We start from the raw sequence: 22967 nt of genomic DNA, 5'->3' as shown, positions 1-22967 counted from the left end.
AAATAGGGAGGGAGGTGAGGAGAGCTGATGGCCAGGGATGGGGAAAAAGCGAATCACCAAGCAAAATATGAGAGTGAGGGAAAATGGGAGGCCAGGGCCTGGTGGGTTTATCAAGCCTCAGCTTTAGCACAGCAAGGAATTAGAGGTCCTAGAGCACAGTCAAAATAAAAGCCAGAGCAGGGCACCCTTGGTTGGCAGAACATAGATGTCTGTGTTGTCACCTGTATTGAAAGTTAGCTCTGGCTCTCAAAGACAGAGAGGCACTGAGATCAAACAAGGGCAAGGATCAGGGCCTGAGACCCATAGTTGCTCAGGGCTGCATAGAGCTGGTGAGATGCTTGTGAATATAGAGTGCTGCAGGCTCCAGGTTTGCCCCATGGTGTTTCTTTGACACACACACGCATGAGTACATGCACACACATGCACATACATCTTGGTTTCAACAATCACGGAATCATAAGTCTGTCTGTAAACCTAGCTCGCAAGTTTCACCCACTTAGTCTTTCAGTGCAAAGCAGCTTTATTTCCTCTTCTAGAAACATCGGGGCTCCCAGGACATGGAGACAAGTTGTCACGAATATATGCAATCTCATTCATTTTGGTTCATTTGACATCATGCATAAATAAGACTTTTACAATAGTTTTCCTGATACATCTCCAATTCTCATTTTGCACTTCCTCTTTGTAAGACAGAAACATCTTCTTCAGACCCCTCTGCTGCTAAGGCCCCAGGTCCTCTGTGGCTGGGTCTACAGAACTCGACTTCGTGCTTGGCTAGTCTCAGCTCCAGCTGTCTCTCTCAGCAGCATTTCTCCTCACAGGCCCTCTGTACACACATCTTCCTCTCCCGTCGCTACCCCTGCAGCATCGCCCTCTTCTTCCCATCAGAGGTTTTTCTTTTGTTTTATTTAAATTGTACCAGGGATCAAACCCAGTGACACGCTAGACAAGTCACTGAGCTACATCCTCAGTCTTTCTATCCATTTTTAAGACAGGCTCTCACTAAGTTGCTCAGGCTGGCCTGAATTTACAGCCTTCCTGCCTCAGCCTCCAGAGTGCTGAGATTACAAGTGTACATCACAATACCCAGCACCTTAAGGGCTTCTTCTTCTTTTTTTTTTTTTTTTTTTTGGTACCAGGGCATCGCACTCATGACTGTGCGCTTACAAGGCAAGCACTTATGCCACTGAGCTAAATCGCCAATCCCCCTTACGGGCTTCTTAATCTGAAGTCTCATCTAGCTGCTTTGCCTATGTCAAAGGAGGCTTGTTACTCACACCGCTCACTCAAAACTTCACCTCATAAAGCAAACCATTTTCTAACTCAGCTGCTTTAAAAAAGTGTCCTTTTGCTCCATCTGCCCTTGCTTTGTAAAATGCACCTTTTCCCAGGGGCCGGGGATGTCTTCAGCACTTTCATTTCCAGCAATACGGATCATTAGAAATCTTGTGATGACCAGGGCGGTGCTGCTCCCAGGGCAGCAGTCAGGAGAGTGAGGCATGGCTGGAAACCTGCACACACAGAGAAGGCCTGCGTAGTGTCCTCTCGTGGCTACTGTCTGGGCCCTGGGCTGTCCTGCCCACCCAGATTGTGCAGGGAAAGCCCTTTGCCTCCTCCCGTCCCTTTAGAGCACCCTGCTTCTCACCAACCAAACTGTAGTCCTCGATATTCATCCCCATCATCTGCAGGGTCTCTTACCCTTCATCTCTTTTTCATATACACCCTTTGGATTTTTAATTTCTCTGTGTAGGAAGGGCCAGATTAAGATACAGTAGAAGTGACAGGTGAAGAACTCCTCCTTCTTTTCTACATCAGTGTCTAGTAGTTTCCAGTTAACTCATCTTCACTCAATAAAAATAGTTAGATCGCAATCTAATTAGTTTTAAAACATGACTTGTATACAAATGCAAAATCTAAACTAAACAATAAATATTAAGAAAGATTGGATAACATTACTAAGTGCACCAAGTGGTACAATGTAATGAGGAAATGTGGATGATTGCTGGCCTGGGACTTGCTCTGCTCCTGTCAGGACTCCTCAGAGGTGCCGACTACATCCACACCAGCTCTGGCCCACAGTCAGAGCGAGACCCAGATAACCATAGCACTCAGATTGATGAGACTCTTTCTTTCTTTCTTTAGCTAAGTTCCTTTTCTCTGCTTCCTTACAATGCCTCCCTTCTCTCTCTCTCTCTCTCTCTCTCTCTCTCTCTCTCTCTCTCTCTCTCTCTCTTGTTTTAGGACTTCTGGGGAAATGGTGCTAATTACAGTAAGAGGGATATAAACACAGGGCTAATGATTCAAACTCCCTGGTTTTGGTCGTACCTGGGGGAGAGCAGAAAGGATGTGTTCTTGCATGTGTCTCAAGGACGTGAAGTCATATCAAGCAAATCAGCCACACTGGTTCCCAGCTTAATCTAGATAAATAAGAACTACACTAACTCATAGCCAATTTCACTAGCTATGTGGGACTAGATTTTGCTGTGCTAAAAAAAAGCGTGTCCTAACTTACTGTCACTTACACAACATCCTTAGGCCAGTGATTGCCATGAGCCGCTTTGCTCCCCAAAGACATCGTGCAATGTCTGGAGCCATTTTTGGTTGTTGACTGTGGAAGTGCTACTGGTATCTAATGGATGAAGGCCAAGGATGCTGCTAAATATCCCCTAATACATGGACAGTCCATTACGACAGAGTTATCCACTTTAAAAGATCACTAGTTTGAAGGCTGAGAAGCCCTGCTGTAGATGCCAGTTTTTATTGTAATTTTAAAAATTTCTGTTCAAGAATATTCAGTTTGCTACCAAAAATAGCAGTGCCACCCATTTTTGACAGGCTGGAGGCATGACCAGTAATTAGTTGGAGCAGTTTCATTATATTCACATGTCCTCCTCTCCAAAACCTCAGATATTGTACCTCAGGGCTGTCTAGGACCCAACGGCTGATGCCACAAGGTCTTTGGTGGACTCTGTCTGGACTTTGCCAAATGTGTGTTGTGCGATCTGGTGTGACACTGAAGTTGGCACTATGAACTGATGTCATTTCTGATGACATGAGTGGCACTGGACTCTGCCTGTGCTATCTCTTTCCCAGGCTTTCAGTGTTCTTTTTAAGAAAGAACATCCTTAACTCTTAAATCATTATTAATGTATTAAGAAGTAGACTTGTGGTTTTGATCCCAATAGTCTCCATAAAGATAGTGTTTCCTTTGGACTCTCCTTTGTTTTTCAAGGCTTCTTTTCTGTATGTTGCCAAGATTCTAGGGAAAGAGATTCTGGGACCCCATGACTGCCTTCCTCCTGTGGTCTGTGATGTCCTCGTGGCAGCTTTATTAGGTTAGGCTGAGCTGAGGCCATCTGGGCTTCCAGGCAATCGGGGCTGAAAGAAGCCCTGGATTTGACTGGAAGACTTGGCTGGAAGATAACTCTCTGCCTCTCAGTTGCAGACTTCACTGTCTGCCCCATGAATTTGCAAGCGCTTTGTGAATCAAAAAAGCCCCCTTAAACCACAGGCTCGTGCTGATTATGAAATCTCACTGTCTTCTCATCTCCTCAAGATTTGGGTTCATTTTCCAAGTGGCCTTAAGTTACTTATTTTCTCCACAGATGGATCTTTTTAAGAAAAGAAAGCAGACATCAAAGTGGCACCATAGTATAAGTCATAGCTTAGGAAATTCTTATGCCAAGCACAACTGCCAAGGTGGGAAGGAAGCTGTGTTTGAACACACTCAGGGACCCAGACACACAGTTATGAAGTGGGGTCCTGAAACCCCACGCCATCCTGCTTTCAATAACCCCGAGGAGAAGTCCAAGAGTGCAAGTATCCTCATCATTAGGTGTATCTTCCTCGCTGCCTGGTTCTAAAGGTGGAGACTAAGCTCTCCTGGGGCTGCTCATGGGTTTGGCACATGCTGGTCAAACGAACGGGGTCCGTCTTGTGCTCTACAATGTTGAAAGGACAGGTCTTCAGGTGCTCAGACATGGAAGTAACTTCGTTAAACTCCCAGCTGTTGATTTTGGAGAACAGACTGCTGAACTGCCAGATCTGCTGGGAAAGACAAAGCTCAGAGTTGAACACCAGGCTACGCACTCAGGTGATCAGATACAGACACTATCAGGAAAGCTTCTCTTCTGGGACTTAGCTATTTGGTCACTGCACATATTTGTCAGTTTCTTCCTCAGCGTCCAGTTCCTGGCTCCCTCTCCCCGCTAGTCATCTGCCCAACCAGCCCTGTAGTTGTGCGCTGATGACTGTCACCAATCAGCACACTGACACGTGGCCTCCCCTGTTTCTCTACTAGTGGAGGTGACTGGTGCTAGCGTAGACAGTTTTTGAATCAGGACAACTCTGGAAGTTTTGTTTGAGATATCAAAAATCAGATTACCTTTTTCCTTCTGTATTTGAATTGGGAAACTATAGTTCAATAAGGGGCCAGCAGTTACCAGAACCACCACAGAAGAAGCTGTAGGACGTAGGGAGTATTAATGAAGCATAGTTAAAAACATAGGAAGTTAAAGTCATTTGGAGGGCAGTTTTGAGCTTTGAGTCAAGCCTTATCTGAAGCTAACACCTTTGGATCTTACATAGGCTTTAAAAATTCCCTTTATTTATGGCTTTCAGCTAATTTTCTACAGTTTGAGAGTAAAAGTATCCAACTAATAAGGGTCTCACTAGAATAGGAAGCCCCGCTCCCGCCATGAGTGTAACACCCATAAAGTACTCGCTGGTCATTCTCTACTTGGAATTGGCAGCAAAGTCACTAGTTTTAAAATCTGGTCTTAAGAGTAGACATAACCTGGTGCCTTTTAAACCTACCTATGTCATCTTCAGTTTTTGTTTTGTTTTCTTTGTATAAAAAGTATTTTATGGGAACTTGGAGCCATTTCTCTGAGCCAAGGTGCCTGTAACATGCTTTTTCAAAGTAAATATGTTGGCAATATGAACCATGTATAAATCATATTTATTAAGGTCAATAATTCTTTTTTTTTTTTTTTTGTCTTGATACCGGGGATCGAACTCATGACTGCCTGCTTGCAAGGCAGGCGCTTATGCTGCGGAGCTAAATCCCCAGCTCCTAAGGTCAATAATTCTATGGTCTTCTTAATATGGGTATTTGAAAATTGGCACCTGAGAGTTGTTTACATCTACTTTTATTGATTATGTCTGAAACATCTATCTTACATATTTCTGTAACAGTGCAGGTGTTCACAGGAACCCTAGATATGGTGAATTAAAAAATCTCACTTGCGTAGAAGTTGTAATACAGTTAAGCAAACAGTATCCAACTGAGAAAAAGAAACAAGGTTTTACTGAAGGGAAAGTCTTTGATTTAAACAACAGTTCCTGAAAAATTAAATAAGCATTTGAAACAGGGGAAATCAGTGGACCAAATTCACTTAGAATTTCAAAATGGCTTTAATAAAAGCAAAAACTGTCTTAAGAATCACTTGAGGCTTGGGGCTGTGGCTCAGTGGTAGCTTGTCTAACATGTGCAAGACCTTGGGTTCAATACTGCAAAAATAAAAGCAAAACAAAAGCAATTGGTTGACAGAGGACTGAGAGGAGTTTTGTTGCCCTCTGGTATCAGTCAGAGTCCAAACAAAACACAGATGGTACACTCAATAGGGTAATTTTAAAGAATTTTTAAAAAAATTTTTTTTGTCTTTTTTCATTTTTATCGGTACTGGGGATTGAACTCATGACCGCTTGCTTGCAAGGCAGGTGCTTATGCCACTGAGCTAAATCCCCAGCCCCAATTTTAAATAATTTTTAAAAGACATGATTTTTAAAACACATAGGCATAGTAAAGGAAAGCTGCATGATACCACGCTATACTGAGGGAAAGAAGGAGGTTGGTCCTTGGAACCCAGAATGAATAACTGTGTAGAGAACCTCCCGATACAGCCACCTTCGGTAGAGCAATATATCCAGCTCAAGGTGTCAAGAAGCCAGAAGAACGGACCCCTCAGCGCCGTGCTTCCCTGCCCATGCCTCCCATTGAATGGGCCCAACAGGAAGCTGAAGGGCAAGGGGTCCAGCTGAGGTTCTGTGCAGAGAAGCTGGTGCCTAGCAGACTACTAGGAGAAAGATGTGAGCATACAGAAAACATTCAGAAGATATATATATATATGTATATATGTACATATGCAGAATATATATATATATATTCCTCCTATTATTTTCCCTAGCAGACAGATCTTATTGAATCAGTGTTATGTGCAACCACTGTAAGTGCTTGGCACACAGAAAGCTCTCAATAAATATTTGTTAAATGAATGAGTGAGTGTTGACTTGCCTCTTTGTGGACTTTCCAAGAAGATCCTCCATGAGAATACCTCTTCTTCTTCCATTGTAAGAGGACCATCCCTCTGTCTTGTAACAAGGTAGCGCAGATATTCCTCATCAGCCTGGATACCTGGGAGAGCTGGCTCAGGCTGACGCTGTCCAAGAACGTAGCAATGTACTGCAGAACCTCCAGGGGCAGGTCGCTTAGACAATTCTGGTTTTTTCCTCCACGGCCAGAGAGCTGGTTGTTCTTCCCTCCCTCGTTCAGTTCTGGAGCGACCTCTGGCTTGATAGCAAAAGTCTCAAGTTCTTGACTGTAGATCACTTTTGCCTTTTGCCCCGGGGGACGGAAATGATTTTGAACAAATGTACATCCCAAGTAGGCGAGGGGACATCGATGCTGGAACCAGCCATTGAGGCCAGACTGAATGTCCGTGTGGATGTTCTTGAAGTGCAAGGGGAATTCATCCCTTCTGAAGAATTTGTTGCAGGTGAAAGTGAAGGCAGAGCTGCTTTTGTTGTGTCTCCTGGTCACACACTCACTGTGGAGCTCCACATGGAGTCCCCCCGGTTCGGCTGTGCTAAGAAGGTCAGCCAACACTGTCCCAGATGAAAACTGCTCCGGCTCAAAGTTGTATGTCTGTGTGGCAAAATCCATGAAGAGCCCGTCGATGCTCCTGGATTCAGAGATGACATGGCCTTTGAGTTCCCTTTCCAAAGCACATTGCAGGGTGGTCTTGATGAGATCTGCTTTGGGCAGGTCCTCTACAGTGATGCCCAAGTCTGAAGTATCCACAGCCTTGTGTTCACCTGGCTTGCAACTCAACATGGCATCACGAAGCCGAGCTCGCTTTCCGCAGTAGCTCACAGGAACTTTGAAGGTGTAAACGGTCTTAACTTCTTGAGCCTCAAGGTTGCCATAAACAAAGTCTCTCTCCTTGGGTGTACAAGCAGGCATCTGACCAAAGTGAATGAGCATCCTCCCGTTGTGCACTAGATACATATTATAGTCCTTTGCATCCACAGCTGTTTTCAGTCTTTCCAGCACACCGTCCTGCCAGGGGGCGAGCCCCGCCTTTTCTATGACTGAGGACAAGTTTTGTTGCATCTGGTATTCCTGAGGTTCTTTCCCTTTGGTGGCACCCTCTGTGTCTGCCATGTTATCGCCACTGGAGCTCTGTTCTTTACCTGTGCCTTTTGCATTCTTGTTTTCACACCTTGCTGGTGTACTTGCTAAAGCAGAGGCTGCGTGCTCTTTGCTGAACATGTTTTCCCACTGGCCAAACTTGACCAGGTCCATCCCTTCTTTGGTTTTGGCTAATGCTTCTCGTTCTTCTTGGCTCAACTCCATCATTTCCCCATTAGCAGCTGCGTGTGGTACCAAAGTGGCACCCAGTCCCCCCACTGCTCCTGCCATTTCCTCCCAACTGGCTTCGCCATTCATAAGGGATTCCTCCTCAGTGGCATCTCTAGTTTCGGGGAAGAGTTCGACCATTTTCAAGGATTTGAAGAGGACCTTTTGGTCTCGCAGGGCAAGGGCTGTGTCCAAGCACTCCTCACTCAGGGTCTCTTTCATGATGTTCTCATGAAGGATTGTTTCTGAGTCCACATTTGGCCACCGGTTCCATTCCATGGAGCAGCACACTATGCTGGCTGGGCACACTTGTAAGTGCTTGGCCAGCTTGTGACGGGACATGGAAAGGGGGCAGCCATATTCAGAGTTGAGGCACGGAACCTGCTCTAAAGGACACAGGAGCTCATGCTCTGCTTCTTTGCACATGTGAAAGGTTGCACCACACAGCAGGTGGCAGCTTATCACCAGACAGGAAACACCCCGCTCCACAGGAGCCTGACAGTGGCGGTTGATGCATCCCTCACAGTGCCGGTGCTGCCCGGGTGCTGGCCTGTGAACTCTGCCCTGTGTACACCAAGGGTAAAGGAAAAGAGAAAGCAAATGAATGCTAGAGGAGAAGCTTGATGCATGTTTGTGGCTGTGCTTTAATGAGCTCATTTCCTGTCTATGTGATTGTTATAGGAATCTTGTAATATTAAGAATCATAGAGAAAAGAAATCCATGATAATGCACAATCCAGAAATAACAGCTATCGACAGTCTTAAAACACTTTATAGTTTATTCTACCTACATGGTAGATATGTTTAGAATAGTGCAAAAAAGCTGAATGTAACAGAATACAATCTTGACAGTTGTTATTTCTGAATTATGGATTATGGGTGATTTGTATCTCATTGTTAATATTATGAATACAACTTTGTATCTTCCTTTTTAACTTGCTATTATAACATATTTTATTAATTATTCTTTGTACACTTTCTTCAAAACAGCAGTGAAATATTACAGAACATTACTCACTCAACCAACCACTCCCTAAAGGCATCCTGGAGGGCTGGCTTAACTCACATTTGCATCTCTAGTACCTGGCATGGGGCCTGGATCTCTGCAGCTACTCAGTAGTATTTGTTGAACAAATTGTTAATCATTTACATTAATACTTGTTTTTTCTATTTTGCTTTTAATTGCCATAGTATTTATACATATTTATGGGGTACAGTATAATTTGATACAAATACACTGTGTGTTATGATCAAGTCAGAGTAATTAGCATTTCATCTCCTCAAATGTTTATCATTTTTATGTTGGGAACCTTATTTTTAAATATTCTTTAAAAATCCTTGCTCACAAATTGTTCTGAACTTTTTTCTTTTTATCCTATGTCAATTTCTCACCAACAAATCAAAGCACAAGGATGCATCTTTTAGCCACTTCATCTGCAGGTTAAATAGGTCAAGACGAGGACCCCTGAAAGTGAACCCCTTCAGGAAGACTGTGGTACTTACCATAGCTTTCCAGTTTTTCTTGCTTCTTAACCCTAGCGGGAAATATGAAAACATGAATATGAATGATTAGTAAGAAGAGTAATGCACTTATTTTAGCAGACACCAAAGACACTCCACTTCTCTTATTAATTCCTCAACCACCCTGAAAGTATTGCCCCCATTTTATGGTCAAGGAAATGGAGGTTTTTTCCCCAACGATACACAGCAGCTACATGATGGAATTGGGCTGTTATATCTGAGTCCATGCAGGCCCATCCTCTTTTCACAAACCCACACTGTCCTCTGATGGGGCCAATCATGCTTGTTGCTTCTTATTGTTTGCTGACAATTGTCCTGGTGTTCCTACTCACCTCTGTTACCCTCACCCAATCTGGCCCAAGCTACCCTCTAACTTTCTCTCTCATTAAGTCTTTATGTCCACCAAGAAGTCAGCCTCATATTCAACTTGATCTGAAGAGTAACTTAAGTGCCAGTGATACATCTATCACATAATATGACATTCACCTTAATGTCTTCGGCTGTTCTGGGACTGGAGCAGAGGTCAAACCCCAAATGTCCCAGAAGCAGGCCAAGTGGGGACTGTGGTACATGGGAGAAAAGATGCCCTGCCTTCCAAGTAATGCTGTAGCTTCTGAGTGCTCATTGGCTGAGTACAATGAGATGAATTCTGGAAACCAATTCCTAAGGAGGCTTTTCTCAAGCAAGGGTCCGAGACACTCTCTTCTCAAATGAAAGGTTAATATTTTTATACCAGCAATATGCCAGCAATGGGTCAAATCTTCATGATTCCCGAGATGCCCTCAAGGCATCATTCTTCTTATTCCTATGCCAAGTGCTTGCTTTTTCATTTTCCTTTTTTTTTTTTTTTTTTTTTTTTGTACATCATGGTTGTATTTATCAAGGGCTGGTAAAATATATGACACATCTTAATTGTTTCTTCCCCTACCTTTTCCATTTTTCCCTGTTCCTTCTAATTCTTGGTCTGCTTCCCATTTGCAAAAAATCTATGTCTACTTTTTCCCTTCAATTCTTTTTTTCCACCTTCTTGTCCTTCCCTTTTATTTCTCCCTCCACATCTTGTTCACCTTGCCGTTTGAAAATGATCTCCCTACTTCCTATGATTTTTACGGTTTTGTGGCTGTTCCCCCAAAGCCCCATTCAGTCATGGTGGGGAGCTTTTTGAAGGCAGCTGAATCTAGAGTTTGTGATTGCTTCATTGTGTAGTGCTGGGGTTGGGGGGGTGAGTACTGTACCCACCTTATGGGGGATAGTCTGCATACAACATAAAGGAGGAAAAGAGGCTGGCTTCCTCTTTTGCTCTTGTTGCTTGTTGCTCTTGTTGTCTTCCATAGATGTGAGCTATTGCCTCTGTGCCACATCACCCTGCCTTGGAGCCAGCTGATTATGGATTGAAACCTCCACAAACTGTGAGCTAAGCAAACCTTTTGTCCTTTAACTTTGGGTGTCAGGTATTTTGTCTCAGCAACAAGACAAGACATTATCTTTTGTTTTACTCTTTGTTTATATTTTAGGTTTCTCTTTTCAGAAATCACATCTCTTTTGTCCCAACTTTACACGTGGGTTTTTTTAGAACAAATTTTAAGTTTTCTAAGTTTTTCTGTTCTGAATTTTGTCCTTGATTCTTGCTGTAAATTTAGCTAAAAGCAGCCAGAAGTACTCATGCCATAATCTGAATGCTGGACTACCTTGAAATTTCATCTGCCAGATCAATTAGTCTACTATCGTCAATCTTATTCTTCCACAAGTCTCAAGACATGAGCAAAATGTAGCTAAATTTTCTGCCACAGTATATGAAACACACATCTAATCCAATTGCCAACTGAACACTTGTTACTAGTTGAAATCTGGGTCTGGCCTTTACACCCATAGGCCTATTGGCATTTTGGTTTTATTGTGAATTTATTGTGGAAATTCTTAAATTTTGGTTAAAGAGTCTGAAATTACTTGGTACAAAACAGGGAGTCATTTTACATTGTAATTTGGGTGTTAGCTAAGCATAGCTGAGAGATATAGTAGGATATAGAGTGATGGAAGCTTGTATGGGGGAGAGTGAAAACAGAATCAGACAAGATAAGGCAGATAGGAGAGATTACAAAGGAAGAATTTTATTTTTGTTTCTGGCTCGAGATGGTGAAAGAAGAATCAAAGCTGATGCCAAGATTTTGAACCAGGAAGTGAATTTTGGCTACAACTTCAAGAAAAATAGAAATCTTAGAGAGAGCTATTTGTGGAAGCAAGATGAGTCCCGCAAGTTTAATATACGTGATGACAGACTAGATGGACATGTAGATAAGAAAATGATCCACTTAAAAGTGCAGGAAGGAGTTCTGACTCGGAAGTGGGAACACAGAATAGACCCCTGCAGAATGAAATGCACAGCTATGAATGCATAGCTATAGGGGAACTTAGGAAAAAATAGATCCAGAGGAGAGACACAGAGCTAAGCAATTCAGGATGATGTTGTCCCAAGTGTGAAGGAAATGAAGAGGGAAGCCTCAACTGCCACTGCCAAGAACAGTGACAGCTATGCCACTTCTTATGGGAGGTGCTAAAGAGCACTGGTCAGAATACACATGGCATTTCAGTGGTAGGACTCTTGGCCATTAGAAATAGTGTTTTTTAGAAGGAATTAGAAAGCTATTAAGTGCACACCCCAATGTTGGCAGGCTTGTGACCACCTGATTTCTATTCACAATAGCCATTCATCCATCATGGTGCTGAGCTTAGTTCAGGAAGAGAAAGGAAAGGCTTGTCTACTTCAGTGGGCTTCATGTTTATAGTGAGAACTCTGCCCTGGCAGCAGGGATGTCTGGCTGGGGGGACACCCACCATGATAGTCTAAGGCCGATCCCCCCACCTCCTTTGTAGTACTGAGTACTGAGGATTGAAGGCAGGAGCCTTCACAAGGAGTTCCATCCCAAGCCCTTTTTTATTTTTTATTTGGAGACAGGTCTTGCTAAGTCCTATAGTTGCCCATGCTGCACTCAGATTCGTAGTTCTCCTACCCAGGCCCCCAGAGTGCTAGGATTACAGTCATGCTCCACCATGCCTACCTAGAACCACTCCCCTCTTACCCTTCGGCATTTAGCTTATGATTCTTGGGAAAGTGTTACTGAAGCTAAGAACATTTGTGGTTTGGTTTCATTGCTTTCCATCTCTGTGAAGTTACTTGAGAATACCTTTTAAGACAAAATAACATATACCGGCAACTATCCACTCCCCTCTCTCTTCTCCTTTATTTCTTTCTGCTGTTATTTAAAAATCTGTTAGGTTCTGAGTTCCAGATAAGTGACTTTGAGAAAGTACTTGTACTAAGCAGAAAGACATGGTGAACAGGGACCACTCTGAAACGATTTAGCGGTAGGAGGAGGAAGAAGGAGAAATATTAGAATAAGAGCATAAAATCACATTTAGCCCTTTTATGTATAGCTGGGAAAAAGTGGTTTCAGTGGGATAAGGATCCACCCAGGATTCTTGGTAGTCTAATTAGTGCTGGGTGAATAGGGCAACCGATCATCCTGGTTTTCCTATGACTTAGGACTTTCCTAGTTTAGCACTGACGGTTCTATGTTCCAGGAACCCCTCAATAGCAGGCAAAGTAGGACAGTTGATTGATCACTTGAAGTGGAGCAAATCAGTGTTGCCTCAAATGAATCAAACTAGGTGTATTATTAGTTGCCTTGTGACATAAGATGACCTATCCCCCTCATCGTCTTGGTGCTACTGCACAGTGACTGAATTCTTCATGGGGAAGAATTAATGGGACTAATCTAACTTTCTTACATTGAGAGGTTTCTCTGTTCTTTTGCTGTTATGAAGGAACAGAAATAACATTTTGGTGCCTATCATGTGCATTTATGTAACACCATCTCACTCAGTCCTCACAATAACCATATAAGGTGGTGTTATGGTTTGTATCTGGATGTCCCCACAAAGTGTCATGCAGTCATGGGGGCAGGATTTTCAGAGGTGGCTGAATCTAGAGTCTGATTGATTCATGGTCCTGTGCTGGGATTAAGGGTGTGAGCCCTACACTTGCCTGGGTAGCCTGCATATAAAATACGGAATAAAACTAAGATAGGGGAAAAGAGATAGGATAGAAGGGAAAAGAAAAAAATGCAAGTTAGTTATACCATTAGTGTCACTTAGTTCACTGAATAGGAAAGGTTGTCCTAATATTGATTGAAGTAATTTTTATGCTCATATTTTGTACTTGAGTGACTAAAGATAATGTTGTGTAATTTATCAACAATTGTTACTTTTTCATTATTTTGTTGTGAAAATTTGTTTTACATTTTCTTCTTAATATTAACAAATAAAGTAATAAATTTAAAATAAAATAAAATAAGGAATAAAAAAGAGTGTTGTCTCTCTTGCATTGCTTTTTTCTGTCTTCTGCAGCTGTGAACTGTTGTCCCTATGTCATGTGCTACCCTGCTTCAGACCAATTATGGACTAAAACCTCTGCAACCTGTGAACTAAATATCCTTCCCCACTTTAACTTTGGGAGTCAGGTATTCTGTCTCAGCAATGAAAGAAAAGTAGCTAAGGCAGTTGATTATTACTATTTCCAGTTTACAAACAAGGACCCTGAGGCACAAACTCTATATCCTTTGTCATATTACACCGTGTGTCTTGGAAACCCACAGATACATATGTGGTCTGCCCCATGATTTGGAAAGAATGCAAATCTACGGTGAGAAATGGGGCACAGAATAGCATCCACATGTGTAATCTACCCAAATGGAAAGATGTCAGTCTTTTTCCATTTGAGAAGCACCTTGATCTCTATGTGGATTTTTTTCACTCCTCTGGACCACATCTCATATTGTGTCCTCTCTGAGTAGTGGGAAAAAGAAGCCTCTAGGTCTGATGGCTTTGCATTTCAGACCGATAAATGTAAAAGGGAAGATTTTAGGGTTAAAAATCTGTATGAGAATATGGATTCAGAGTTTTAAATGAAACACCAAATCAGGTACATGGATCATAAGAATGCTTCACTTCAGAAAAGTTAACAGGAATCTAAACCTGAAAGAGTATGACTATCCAAGTGCCATTTCCCTGTTTAATTTCCATGACCTTGTGTTCTCCTTTATAAGTTCTTGCTTCCTACCTGAAAAGGCAATACATTCCTTCCTCTTACTAATGAATTTCAGTCAAGTATGTGATCAACATGTTGTTCCCAAGCTCTGAATTTTAAAGTGTGTCTTAGTTACTTGTTGCCAAAACAAAATACCCAACACCCAAAATGAAGGAAAGAAAGGTTTCTTTGATTCACAGTTTGTGGTAGTTTTGGCCTAAATTCAGTTGGCTCCAAGGCAGATTGGCATGGCTGAGGGGCAACCATTCATGGCAAGTACAGCACTCACAATACCAATCCAACACTAGACAATTAACCAATCACAAACTCTAGATTCAGCCACCTTTGAAAGCCCCCCATTACCATATAAAGCTCTGGGGGGACATCCAGATGCAAACCATAACAAAATATTCCTGTTTAGAGGAGATAAAAAGAAAAATCAAAATAATGTAATTTAGATTCAAATAGTCTGAAGATCTGTAGACTCAATTTTATTGACTGTATTAGACGTAGTTTAAGTGGAATATAAGTTGGCAGGAGTATCAGGTGTGTGAGACTTTAAATAAGGAATGGATATTTCTTTAAAGAAATGGAGGACTATTTGGAATCAGCCAGGAGGATGGCAGCTAGATTTGGTGCAGGTTGAGGGGCTGTGTAGATTGCTCACAAAGCTGTAAACTGACAACTAGGGGAGGCAGCCAGAAGAGTGGTTCTTAAAGCCAACAGCACCAGCAAAGCTTGGCAACTGCAGAGAAGAACATCGGAGGTCCTATGACAACCTGTTGATGCAGATCTTCTGAATCCCGTGGACTCTACCGAAGTTCATGTTTGGCAACCACTGAGCTACAAGCAGTTTGGTTTTGTGTCCTCCAGGTACAAAGAAAGTATTGCTAGTTAGGTGGGAAGGGCTTGACAAAAGACCCGAAAAGGAAGCATGCAATTGTATCCACCTTTTTCCATCTCTGACAAGGCTACCCTTGTGCAAACCCCATGATCTCTCACTTGGAATAGCGTAATGGCTTTATAATCAGACTCACTTCCTCAAACTTGCACCCATAATCATGTTTGCAAGCAAAGAGTGATTTTACCTATTTATAAAATTAGGTCTTTACTCCCCTTCTTAAAATTACCAGCGATTCCCACCACAAGAAATAAACTGTGAAGTCCTTATCACAGCCACAAGTCCTGAAGGCACTGTTTCCTGTTTTTCCCTTTATCTTCTCCTTGCTCTAATGCGCTTCACTTTGCCTGCTCACTTGCTCCAGCTGGGCACCTGTGTGCTTCGTATCTCTGCCAGGAAAATTCTCCCCCTCGTTCCTTATTTGCACTGTAAGTTTTTCTTGCCATTTTGGTTTCAGTTTACATCTTACACAAAGAGGCTTCTCCGACACTATTACAAAATACATCAATGACACTCGTGAATTAGTTGCACAGTTTGTGACGTTGTTAATCTCCCTAAATCTAATGTATTCATTGACAAAGCAGGGCTTCTAATAACACATTAAGCTTGTGTGAGTATCAAGTGAGTAAAATAAGAAAGTGTTTAATATACAAAAGTCACACAATGGTGAGTCCTTCCTCAATGCAGAAGGCCATTCTTATGGTTGCCTCCTCAGATAAGCTGTGTTGCTTCCCACTGAGTGGCTCCTGCAGCCCTTGGCTGGCATTCCAATTTTCAGTTCCTCATCTCTCCAGTGGATCTTATAGACCACTACCAGTATAATAATCTTCAAGCCTTCTCTTCTCACTCTTTGCAAGAATGCAAATCCCTGTAATTTCTGCCCCTTTGGGATCCCTTAATCATCACAAAGCATTCCTCACGCATTCAAGAATTCAGATAGTGTGCTGGGGCCTAAGACATTTTTTGTAGTGGAGGCATTGTCATCAGAAGGCCTGGGACATTTCAGATGTTACAGAAACAATGTGAAGGCAGTTTCTTTCCTAACATAGGGAATGTATTAACTACACCTGTAACCCCAGCACTCAGGAGGCTGAGGCAGAGAAATCACCACAAGTTCAAGGCCAGCTTGAACTGCATAGCAAGACTCTGTCTCAAAAAAGAAAAAAGAAAAACAAGACCACTGCATGATGAGGTCACCTCCCCAAGTGGGAGCAATTATCCCAGGATGGGAAGAATTGAGCCCCTTCCCAAGCAAAAACAATCATTTCATCAGAGACAAACTACCCCCTCAAGAGGCTATACTTTCTGGGATCATTTCTACAGTTGGTTACTAGACAAGTTTCTCTGATCATGTAGAGTACTGCCAACTGTGGATTGAAACCTCTATAAACTGTGAGCTAAATAAAACCTTTATCTCAAAATTAAAATAAAATAAAATAAAACAACAACAAATTTCCCCTCAAGCTCCTGAAGCTAAAGTTTCTCTCCTATTTCTCTTACTTTCCAGTTACAGCTTCATCTGAAATTTGTGCTGATTGCCTCCATTTTAATTTCCATTATCACTGAAACAAGGACCTGTGCTAGTGTGACAATAAAACCTTGATCTCTGAAATGTTGTAGGCTACTGTCAGCAGCCTAGAGCAGGTATCAACCAGAAATCCTGATTTTTTTTTTCCGTACTGTACTGTGATGTTTCATTGATTCTGTAGAAATCACAGCCCTACACAAGCTATCTGCGTGGTGGTGGCCAAGAATGTGGTGGCTTAGATGGTACCAAGGACAGAATAGGTCATAGCCTGAAAGGACAAGATGGCGACCAGCTGTCATAGGCCAACAAGGTCATGATAACACATAGCAGGTATATTTAAGTCACTGATTCAAGCCAAAGAGAATGGGATTAACAGATAATAGTTTTAACATTCTTGACTATAATTTTAAAGTTAGTGGCAAACAGGCTTGATGTCAGAGAGATATTTTTAGGCAAAGGGCCCTCATGGCATCCCTCACATGATGTCAGTGACTATTCTGCCCCCTCATGTGGCTGGCCCTCCCAATAACGATTTATTCTGAGCTTCAACTTCAGTGAAAAGGACAAGGTTAGAAGTTAAAGGTCAAAGATATTCCTGAACTATTAACCAGCTAATTGATTCATTACTTTAATTATTATATTGATTAATTATATTACATACATAATTATCACACAATTAATAATTTTAGTGTTAGCATGTTTTCCTGCTGTGGAGTTATTAGTTCTAAATTTAAAAAAATATATATATATACAAAGCTAAGCCTTAAAATAACCCCTTTGACTCTTCAGATTTTTATACAACCACTTGGCTGAGGATAATTTCCACATTGATTTCCAAGGTATTAAGCTTCCAGTAACTTCACCTTGCCCTAGAGCCATAACTGTCCCCCTTGGATCTACTCAACTTCATAGTCTGTAGTTCTCTACCTGACCTGGAAATCTCTCTGCTGTAGTCAAAAGTTTGCAAGGAGAACAATACAATACAGGACACATAATTTATAGTATTATTTATGATAGTCACCCAGAGTCAAATATAAAGAAATTACAAGAAATCTGTTCACACACAGACCTAGAAAATCCATCAGAGGACTTGTATTCCATGACAATAACCTGAGTGAGTTCAGCTGAAGACCTAGAGCCCATGACAGTGCCTCCCACAAGTACAAATGGAGGCTGAGAGCCCACAACAATGACTTGGGCAATCTATGTCACAGCTCTGCACTGGGAAGACCCAAAGATCAATGGTGGAAGCTAGAAAGTCTATTCCAGTGGAATGAAGGATCTGCGCTAGGAGGCTGAGGGTTCTGTACCGGAGCAAAGAAGCAATGCTCAAAATAAGGACCAGGGCTCCCCGCAAAAGTACCACAACCATTCTCAGTGACAGTGAGGTCCCGAGCTCCTCTGACAGTGAGAATTGCAGAGTACATAGCAGGAAGCCAGTGTGACAAACCTTTCCTGAAGATTGAGCATCACATCCTCCCCTCCAGAGCCAGAAAGTGATGCTCAAAGTAAGAATCAGCGATTCCCCCAAGGTGAACTGCAGCCATTCTCAGTGAGAATAAGGTCCTGAGCTCCTCAGATGGTAACAGCCGGGTTCATAGGGAAGCCAGCATGACAAGCTCCTCCAGGAGAACCATCAACTCCAAACAACAACACTTAGGAGAACCTGCAAGGCTCCTCTCTTCCTCTCCACTTCTTTTTATGCTGGCAACATCCTTCAGGTGGGCCATTAACACTCAGCACTATGCTGACTCAGTTCAGCTGGTGTTTAAAGTGACCACCAGCTTTTAATCCACCACAGTCCACCCCTGGCCAGCTTAATAACTATTCATACATTTCCTTAACCCATATTCTTTAGTAGCAGATTTGTGAAAAGTTAACATGTCTTAGTCTATTCAGATTTACACTAATACAACAACTACACATATATAATTCTTATTACACTCATTTCTGTACCAAAAGCAAAATATTCAAAGGGTGACCAAATTCAAGGTTCAAACCACAATATTTTGATTAATCAACCTGGTTACAAACATGTACTTAAAAATGACATTAAAATTATATTAAAACAACTATTACAATCACAGTCTTGCTTCCCATTCACTTTTTTTTTTTTGTCTTTTTCGTTTTTGTCGGTACCAGGGATTGAACTCACAACTGCCTGCTTGCAAGGCAGGCGATTATGTCGCTGAACTAAATCCCCAGCCCCCCCATTCACTTTTAACATGGCATGGCAGGATTAAAAAAACAAGGATCCTCTGCAATTCACATAAAGTCTTCTCTTCAGGTGAAAAACTTCAGTTTATTTTTCCTGTTCTCAAAACTGTATTCTCCTCTGTTTCACGCTTGCTATCTACATACAATTCCACTAGACCTTTCTCTCTGGCCAAATGTTTCAAATCACTCTAGTGGCTCTTCTCTCTTAATTTCCAACACACGTCTGACTGAGAGCTCTCAGCAGTAACCATGCTATCAACCCCAACAGTAGACTGCACAAAAATTTTTCTGCCACCCAGGTAACCACAAATTCACAGTGACTGGATCTGTGTATTTCCCTGTGGGATGAAAGGAAGAACTGGGATTGTTGATGAAACTAATCTGGGATTTCCCCTTGACTCTTCCAAGCATAAGATCATCTATGCCTCCTTAAGTCATCTGAGGACTACACTCAAGGACAAGACACTTGTAAGCATAAGATCATCTATGCCTTCTTAAATCATCACAAGACTATACTTGTGTCAAGATACTTCAAACATAAGACTATCTACGCCCTCTGGAGTCAGAGCCTTCGGATGAATTGTAATCTTTTGCTATCCCCACCTATCACTGTGTAGACCAAATAAATAGTAGCTATTTGGAAGTGGAGGAAGTTGAATCCAGAGACATTGACTTCCCAGCCATTGTTGGAATATGATACTTGTCTCTGGTTTTTATTTCTCTCATGACATTCTTGAGATTGACAATTGAGACTCTTTGCCAAGTTCTCAATATTGACAATCGGGACTCTTGGCCAAGTTCCCAATAAGGAAATATCTCTAAACACAAGCAAAATGCAGAACAACGTTCAACCAAAACAAAATATGCTCCCTGGGATGCAGTAACTGTTGCAGTTCTCAATAGAAGCTTCCTGAGCTTCATTTTAACCAGCAAAATTACCATCAGTACTCTGATTTTCCAGGCTCCAACCAGAGTCTCCAATATAGTTTATGGCATACTGGGACTGCCTTTTTGGCTAGCCTCTCAAAAACTTTGCAAATTGATTCTCAAGACTCTTAAACCAAATGGCTAGGCAACATCACAGCAATGATCCTACTCTGTCAGTACCCATTTTAGGGAAGCCAGCATGACAAACTCCTCCAGGAGAACCAACACTCCAAACAACAAGGCTTACGAGAACTGACAATGATACTTTTTCCTCTCCAGGTCTCCTTTTCATGCTGGAAACAGTCCTCAGACAGACCATCTACACTTACCACCATTTATTCAGTTCAGCTGTTGTTTAAAGTGACCATCAGTTTTTAATCCATCACACTATCTTTAAATTTTTTAGTTATTTACTTAGCTAGATAATTCTTTTCTCTGGTGCTACAGTGGTATCAGTGTTTTAAGTCACTGTGGCACTGGCCAAGGAAGTGCTTCATTAGCTGGATTACTTAGGGGCAGCTGTGAGTCAGCCTAAGCCAGCACCCTTGTCTCCCCAGGAGAGCAGACCAGCATGCATTCTGCAGCTTTGGTGCCATGGAAACATTGGTAAAATTAAATGAGTTGGGCAGTTATACACAGCGAATTTGCCTGTGCTAGCAAAAGGGCATAATCATAACACAGACACCTCCAGCAGAGTGCTGGAATATATCTGGAGGTTACAGAGACCAGCAAGAAGGAACCAAAAGCGAGGGTTTCTGAGTTGTTGCTTTAGGTCTTTTACTTGGCATTAGTAGCCTTACCCTGAGCACTTAAAAGTTCAGAGATATAGAATTCCTTCTGCTGCATAGGCCATTCCTAGGATGTCCTCAGCTGAACTTTGAACCAGAAAATGAATGTGTTCCCTTCTATTGCCAATTTTTTGTGTATGCCACACTGTATAGTTATTTCAGAAGCTATAAATACTCTGTCTACATTTTATAGCTTTCAGTGCTTCAAGTAACATTAGTCATGTTACTTTTGTGCCCATGGATGTGCAATTTGGAAATGATTTTTGGTTTGGATGCACGAGTCTGTAGATTTTCAATTCATAAAACACTTTTTTCATTTATATTTCATAGATACATTTTAGATTCAAGAGTACTAGGAAGGAGATAGTCACATCTATGGAATTTTGTTAGAGAAGAACAGGCAGGGTTTCAGCGGTATGTGCAGTAAACACAATTGTGTTACATTAACCAGCAGTGGGACACGGTAGATGGAATTTAAGCCGCCTGAGAATGACTTGCAATTAACACAGCAAACGTTGATCAGAGAAAAGAGCACATTTAAACCAGAAAACGGGAATTCTAGGTTCTGGGTCTTCTACCCATTTCTTTAGCATCTTCTCACTCTCCCCACCAACCCCCTCCCAAGCTACCACTATGTAATTTTAAAGACAAAACTGGTGGCAGGGAGACCATAAGCTGTCAGAAAGCAGTTTAGACGCTGAGCTGCTCTGACTTTACACTTGAAGTGTGTTTTGCTGAGCACCAGCCTTTCTCCCACCCCTACTTAGAACATATTTGCTGAGCAACCCACTTTCTCCAGGCACAAAAGCAAAGCACAGCAAGCCCCGGTCTGCCTGACTTTGTCTGCAGGTCCCCCTGCCGCACCTGCTCTTTGCAGAAAGCTTACCTTAAGGGTGCAGGCTGAGTCAGCATCTGCTGCAACTGCGTCCCTGGACAGGGAGCTAACAGATCACAGGGAGGTGGCTGCTGGTGTATCCACTGCAGCACAGGCCAGAGCTCTGTGGGGAAGGCAAAGAAAGGGAAGAAAAGTTCAACAGAAATAGTTCGAGTGTTTCCAAGTTAAAAATAAAACTATATCACAAGGGGCAATGTGACCAGGCTCAGCTTACGAGGATTCCCTTCCCCTGTATGTACCAACACTCACTCTCTCCTGCAAGGGCAGTTGGCAAAGGAAGCTGGATGGGAAGTGGGGCTTTTTAGAACAATGGGTTTTCTTCCCCAGAAGGACAAGAAAAACCCTTTGAAGAAGGATCATTTCAAGGCCAGTACAGTGTCCGAGTCCCGGTGGTGCCTTGGGCAGGTCCAGCTGTGCTTCGGGAGGCTGGTGAAGCGGTCAGCACAGGCCACTGCTCTAATTATAACTATACTTCTCACCCAACCCCACCACGGGCTCAAGCAGCAACTTGTGCAAGTGACATGCTGTCCTGCTGTAGTTTCTCCTGTTTCTTGTCACGGCAAGTAAGCAGCTGTCTTCTCCTGGCCCTTGTCTTTCCCAGATGACTGAGAAAAGGAGAGACTTTGTAATCTAGAAAGCAGGCAGAGAGCAAGTCCAGTGTAAAGAATTAGAGGTGGTAGCCTTAGCCATCATTTAGTCTAAGTTTTCTTTTTAAAGATGAGGAAAAGAGGCCCAGGGAAGGTAAAATGTTCATTCATGGTCACATGGATTACCGGTGACAGAGCCAGAGGAAAGACATCATTCTAATTCCAAATCCAAAGGTCTTATGTGCCTTATCATCTTCAAATAAACTCATTCAGCTAACTTCTGAGAAAAGAAAATGTATAATCCTGGCTTTGCTAATTTCTCAGTATAAAGTTTTGACTAAATTACTTAAGCATTATTTTTCTCAGTTTTCCCTGTTGTGAAATGATCATAAATCTACCTGATATGGCCATGTGCATCAATATACAAAAAGCACATGGGTAATGTCTACTACATACAAAGTGCTCAAAAGTGCTAGATGTTATATGAATGTGTCTGAGTGGATATTACTAAAAGTTGCAGACTAAAATTGTAAAATTTAGCCGGGCATGGTGGTGCACTCCTGTAATCCCAGCACTTGGGAGGCTGAGGCAGGTGGATTGTGGCAAGTTTGAGACCAGCCTGGGCTACAAAGTGAGCCCAAAGCCAGCCTGAACTGCATAGTGAGACCCTGTCTCAAAAAGACAAAAAAAAAAAAAAATTGTAAAATTTTTCTAAACAAATTTTCTAAGTTGCAACTGCTGAAATTGTCCTATGGCTTTCTTGGAGATTGCTGGGAATTTTCTTTATATAAAATCAAGCCATGTGCAAACAGGAATTTTTGCTTCCTTTTCAATCTGGATGACTTCTCTTTCTTTTTCTTGCTTTGTTGTCAGTGCTAAGCA

The 22967-nt window shown here is 42.2% G+C and overlaps 1 protein-coding gene and 1 pseudogene across 4 annotated transcripts; one reads left to right on the top strand and one right to left on the bottom strand.

The window, feature by feature from the left end:
* Window positions 1-502: 502 nt before the first annotated feature.
* Window positions 503-21962, bottom strand: Fbxo40 (F-box protein 40). Of its 4 annotated transcripts, none has more exons than XM_013151842.3 (5): window positions 21738-21962; window positions 21490-21601; window positions 9142-9173; window positions 6296-8203; window positions 503-4047 (listed from the first exon to the last, which is right to left on the bottom strand). In XM_013151842.3, exons 3-5 carry the CDS (start codon window positions 9142-9144, stop codon window positions 3832-3834), a joined length of 2127 nt encoding a protein of 708 aa, XP_013007296.1. In that variant the 5' UTR covers window positions 9145-9173; window positions 21490-21601; window positions 21738-21962; the 3' UTR covers window positions 503-3831. The 4 variants fall into 4 exon arrangements, with proteins under 4 accessions (XP_013007296.1, XP_013007295.1, XP_013007297.1 ...); XM_013151841.3 differs by having other exon boundaries at window positions 21748-21962; XM_013151843.3 differs by having other exon boundaries at window positions 503-4044; window positions 21748-21959.
* On the top strand, window positions 16436-16537 carry LOC111756644 (small nucleolar RNA U3; annotated as a pseudogene).
* Window positions 21963-22967: the final 1005 nt, after the last annotated feature.

This window comes from Cavia porcellus, unplaced genomic scaffold (assembly GCF_034190915.1).
Source record: "Cavia porcellus strain 051 isolate PalLab524CR breed Dunkin Hartley unplaced genomic scaffold, mCavPor4.1 scaffold_15, whole genome shotgun sequence".
NCBI lineage: Eukaryota > Metazoa > Chordata > Mammalia > Rodentia > Caviidae > Cavia > Cavia porcellus.
The sequence above is the reverse complement of the archived record's forward strand: the minus strand, read 5'-3'. Positions and strand labels throughout refer to the sequence as shown.

Coding starts and splice junctions, on each gene's coding strand:
- Fbxo40 (XM_013151842.3), bottom strand. Junction 4,048..6,295: donor CTTGGAAAGTCCACAAAGAG/GCAAGTCAACAC, acceptor TGTCTTTCCCAG/CAGATCTGGCAGTTCAGCAG.